The sequence below is a fragment of the Myotis brandtii genome, unplaced genomic scaffold (assembly GCF_000412655.1).
Source record: "Myotis brandtii unplaced genomic scaffold, ASM41265v1 scaffold3690, whole genome shotgun sequence".
NCBI classification, from domain to species: domain Eukaryota; kingdom Metazoa; phylum Chordata; class Mammalia; order Chiroptera; family Vespertilionidae; genus Myotis; species Myotis brandtii.
In genome coordinates, this window is record NW_005364181.1 from 26,510 (window position 1) to 31,802 (window position 5,293).

The 5,293-nt window shown below is 43.8% G+C and overlaps 1 protein-coding gene across 1 annotated transcript; it reads right to left on the minus strand.

Moving 5' to 3' along the window:
• Window positions 1-357: 357 nt before the first annotated feature.
• On the minus strand, window positions 358-4,973 carry LOC102263829 (HLA class II histocompatibility antigen, DR alpha chain). Its single transcript, XM_005872207.2, has 5 exons — window positions 4,784-4,973; window positions 2,664-2,909; window positions 1,942-2,223; window positions 1,504-1,669; window positions 358-736 (listed from the first exon to the last, which is right to left on the minus strand). The coding sequence occupies exons 1-4, from the start codon at window positions 4,863-4,865 to the stop codon at window positions 1,515-1,517; spliced, it is 765 nt and encodes a 254-aa protein (XP_005872269.1). The 5' UTR covers window positions 4,866-4,973; the 3' UTR covers window positions 358-736; window positions 1,504-1,514.
• Window positions 4,974-5,293: the final 320 nt, after the last annotated feature.

The following is a 5,293-nucleotide window of genomic DNA, read 5'->3' on the forward strand; positions in this document are numbered from 1 at the left end:
TATTGCTAAGTGAGAGGATTATCTCTCCCTGAACCCCAGCTTCTCCTCACACTTTCTCACCTCTATTATCAGAGGCCAAGCCCTAGGTGTTGAGACCCATTCTACTGAAGATCCAGTTGTTTCACTGACTTGGAGGCTCAAAAACCAAAACCAAATTCTGAACTGGTTGCTCCTTAGAGATCTCCCAGCAAACCTTCCTCAGAGTTTTCCAGATGAGGACTGGACCACAGCAACTGGATTGCTTACAGAACCTCTGACTGAGACCACACCCTAATGAACCTGGGTATCAATTACAGAGGATGAAGGGTCACATATATTCCCCAGCCCCTGTGCAGAACTGGCTCAGACACCAAAAACTCCGCCTGGAATAGTTTATTGTATTTAGAAAAACCACAATCACAGTTTGAAATCCCAAGCAAGAAATATACAGATGTTTTCATAGCAAAGAAAAGATCTATGGGGCCTATTGCAGGGGCATTGCATGCTGATAGTAAAGAAGTTAATGGGAAATGGAGGGAAAACAGATATAGAAAGGGGCAATGGACAGGGCAGCCCAACTAGATCCTGGAATATGGAGAGATCAAAATGGCATCGCTACTCTTAGACTGATTTAGGGGTTGGAAAGTGCTGAAGAATGGTTGTCCTCACTGAGGTGAACAACTGGAGAAGTGCCAGGTTTGTAAAGATATAAAGCAGAAATCTCTTCATTGAGCTTCTCCTTAAGAAAGTCCATTACCTGTAGGAGGACACACATAATTTTTTAAAGATGAATATTTGAGCACTTACCTTCAGATTCCTTCCCCTTCTCCCTTAATCCTTTGACTATGAAAAGTCTCTTAATATTCATCTGACCTCTAGTAAATACAACTTTTCAAACATGAACTGCATAGATGAGCAAACTATGCTTTACCTTCTCTTAGAACCCTGACACCACTTTTCAGATTGGAGGGGCAAAAACAATGAATCCACACTGACCCCCAAAGAGCCAAGCTGTGGAAATACTTTTTATCTGATGGCCTGCCTCAGAAAATGTAAGCCAGGAAGTGCCCAAATCTTGAAGCTAACTTTCCTAAACCACTGGACCTCGTATTCTAATGTTAAACAGTAGTCTTAGGTCTGGAGATAATTCCCAAGACTGAATGTTTATGTCAAGGGTAGGGACCATCCGGTCTGTTAGCTATATAAGGTCCACAGAATCATTTGGCCTGGCCCTGCCAAGGCATTAGGGGTGAGTTAATTAAATGTTTGACCAAATTCAGCCGGCTAATTTTTCAGTTGATAATTTCGTATGGCCTGCGAATGATGTTATAAATATCCAAATGGCCAACCTTGAAGCTTTGGGATATCAGACAATGCCTATGTCTGATTCTGTCCTAGCGAAGGTAAGTCAAGAGCTATGACTTTTCCCATCCTTTTCCTTAGGCATCACATGTCCTTTTCCCCACTCTGTTTCCTTCCGTTGATGACCCCACACATGTCTTCCTCTGAACACACCAAACCCACCTGCAAGTGCCTCACAGTGGCCCTCGGCGTTCAGCAGCATGGCCCTTGCGCATGCCCTTGATGATGAGGACGGTCCCAACAATGATGCCCACCAGACCCACAACCAGGCCCAGGCCACACACCACGTTCTCTGTTGTCTCTGGGAGGGGGGTTTGTGCTTCAAACTCTGGGGAAATAGAAAACAAAGTACAGAGGTAATGAATGTGGTCCTAAGTCAAAACAATGGCTATTAATCACCTAAAGAAGAGGAAGACACAATGATGCATTAAGGGAATTACAAGTTAGAAAGCGAGGAACGCTGGATAATGGGAGAAGACAAGACCAGGAATTACAGCAGTTGTTATGAAATAGTTCGGTGACTCTGAGTCCCAAAGGAGCAGACACATGCATCACAGAAGGAAACACAAACAATAAAGGTGGTTGAAGGATGGTCCATACCCCAGTGCTTGATAAGAGGCTCGTCCAAACCCCAGTGCTCCACCTGGCAGTCGTAGACGTCGTCATTTGAGGGCAGGAAGGGGAGATAGTAGAACTTGCGGAAAAGGTGGTCCTCCCTGGGCAGGAAGACTGTCTCTGACACTCCGGTTGTGACAGGTTTCCCATTTCGAAACCACGTGACGTTGACCACAGGTGGGGAGAACTTGTCAATGAAACAGATGAGCATATTGGGCTCTCCCAGTTCCACAGGGTTGTTCGGGAACACAGTCATCTCTGGAGGTACTGGGGGACACGTGACAGAAGTTAGCCTTCCTTGCTTAGGCTTGGCCCCTCCCTCTCTCTCTAAAACTGAAAAGAAGTTATTGTGCCCTGAGAATCTTTGCCACGGACTCAGATACCCATCTCTGACACGTTCACCCATAAACTGTAACCACTATTGAGGTATAAGGTATCCAAGGACTTCATTCCTGGCTTCCCAAGCATAGATTCAGGGCAATAACTTTTTGAATGACAGTGGATGGCAGACAAGATGTGAGGAAAATGACCAGGAAATGGAAAGCCCCATGAAGTAGTTGGGCCTGTAGCATGAGAATTTAGGGCTTGATGTGCCAAGGTGAGGCCCCAGGAAGGAAAAGTCATTCACAATAATACAACAAAAAGAGCTGAAGCATCTATTTAAAAGCTATGATTCCCACATCTAGGAGTGCAGCAGGGAGAGGTACCGTTGGAGTTCGGGGTGTGATTGGAGCGCTTTATCATAGTTTCCAGGTTGGCTTTGTCCACAGCGATATTGGCCAATGCACCCTGAGCCTCAAAGCTGGCAAATTGACCAAATTCTTTAAGCCGCCACACCGTCTCCTTCTTTTGCATATCCACGTGGAAAATCTCATCACCGTCAAAGTCAAACATAAACTCGCCTGACTCATCAGGTTTCATGTAGAATTCGGCCTGGATGATCACATGATCCTCTGAAAAGGTAAAAAAGGGAGTTAGGGTTGGAACAAGCCGAGAGAGATGAGAAACCCTGGTTGTGAGACACACACGTGGGCAGCAGGGGTGAAAGGGGTAGGCCAAGAGGAGGGAAGGAGTGATGGAGAGGAGGGATGAGTGGGAAGATGAGGCCTGGGTGAACCATTTTTGTGTTGAACAGAGATTGGAGGGAGAAAGTAAGGGGCATGTTAGAGCGGGTGGATCGAAGGAAATGGACTGAAAAGCCTGAGTCTTGTGAAGCTGTGGTTTGCCTTTGCCTCCAGGTCACTAGCTGAGGAATGATCCCCACTGTAGAAATCCAGCAGCAGCTCCTAAAAGGTTGGGTTCTGAACTCTGAAATCAAATTAGCATTTGAATTCTTATTCAGCTACTTACTTACCTAGTGATCATGAGCAGATTATTTCACCTCCTTACATGTAATTTTAAAATTATTTTCTTTTATGGTTTTGCTTCTTCTATGGGTTTGTTTTTAATTTAAATCAGACAAGTTAAGTAATTTCTTAGTACATCATCAGGCCTATAACAAGAACTTTAGGGTCAGAAACTGGTTTGTATTTAGGTACTACACCCATGGAAAATAACACTGGGGCCTGAGGTACCTGGGAAATTAAGATTGAGACCTTGTAGAGCACCCACTTTCCTGGATCTGCACCCACACCATGGGTACTCTGAGGGAAGAACTATATTTGGCAATGAACCCTTATGTCTCAAAGATCCTTATATTGATATTGTCATTATGTGGTCTATTCTATATGGTTGATATTGAGCCTAATTTATAACAAGGGCATAATCAATTTGAAGAAAGAAAGTTAAAATTGGAGAGTATGCAGCCTCCATGTTGTGTGTAGAGGAGAGGGGGATTTTAAAGTCTGACTGTGTATAGGTAAAGCCAGGGATTTATTTAGCATTTGCAGCTATGTTTTCACGTGTATACCCACACACACACACACACACACACACACACACACATTCTAGTTGCCTCTTCCCAACCCAAGGGAAGAGCCTCTCTCTTTCCAGATATGTATCCCCATGTATGGCTCTTTCTGGGCAATAGAAACCTACAGTTGCCATCATGGATATTGGAGCTGGGCTATTCCTTTATTCCAGTGCCTGCCACCCTCTGCAGTGGTCGCCTGGGTGAAAGATATTTCTTCTCAATACACCTTCACTACAGCACAATGTCCGCTCAGGAGATGGCAGAGAACATCGGCTCTTCTCTTCCTTACTCATTTTTCTACTCTCTTGGGAAAGCCACTAGGTAGCAGTGATCAAAGATCATTGTAAGATCCAGTAAGGAGGGCCTATCACTGTCCGGGGGCAGTAAATTAAATGCAGCTCATATCGGCACACCTGTCCTGCCCCTCCCTTGGGAAGACTGTTACTTTTTGGTGACTTTCCTTTCTAGTGATCTTCCCCAAAATGTCATTGCTCAAAATATCCTGACAGGATCCACATGCCAAAAAACAACTACCAGGTGTCCAGCTAAGAACCTCTCACATTTTCTCATTTAATCCTCACAATATTGTGTGAGGTTTTCAATTTTACTAATTATCTAGAAAGAGAAATTAAATCCTAGAGAGGCAGCTTGCTAGTGCCTTCCAGACAAGATTTCTTCCTCAAGTTTGCCTTACCTCAAAGAAATATACAACTCAGGTTTGCTCGTCTAAGCTAAATTTGACTGACTTCAAATTGTGGTGAGAAGAGAACTCTTCCATCGTCAACTCATTACACTTTCAGATTTAGACCCACAGAATACCTATAAAATGTCTCTTTCACTTCAAATAGCGTCTTTCCACAATTCACAATGCTCTCAGAGCTTGTTCTCCTCAGTTATGATTCTCTCAGCACTTACCTTTGATGGCCCATGATTCCTGAAGGCACACCAGGACCACTGTGATGAAAAATCCCAACGCTGGGTCTCCAATTATGGCCATTTTCTTCTTGGGTGCTTTGATGGGGGTCAGCAGAGCTCAAGAGTGGAGCTCAATAGATAGGAATAAAACAGGGGAATGTAGTGTGAAATAGTGTCCGATTGATTAAAATTCAAATCAGTTGAGCTGCAGCCAATCAGCACAGTGTTTTCAGATGGCACATCTGTTGCTAAGGAAAGGACTTTTGTAAAGGGTCTGGGAAAGGAGATAGATTAAAAGTTAAAGTTCTTAAACAAATGAACAGAAAACAACAAAAAATAAGTTTTTGAGAATGTTAGGCAATCACTCACACTTTTCCATCCCAATCCAAGTTCTAGAAAGGGATATACCTGAAGCCCATAGTGAGAATATAATCAATAAAAAACCTAAAGTGAGAGTTAGTGGCAGATCACGCATCTGTGCTGTGACAGCTAGGGAGCTTATTTTAAGAG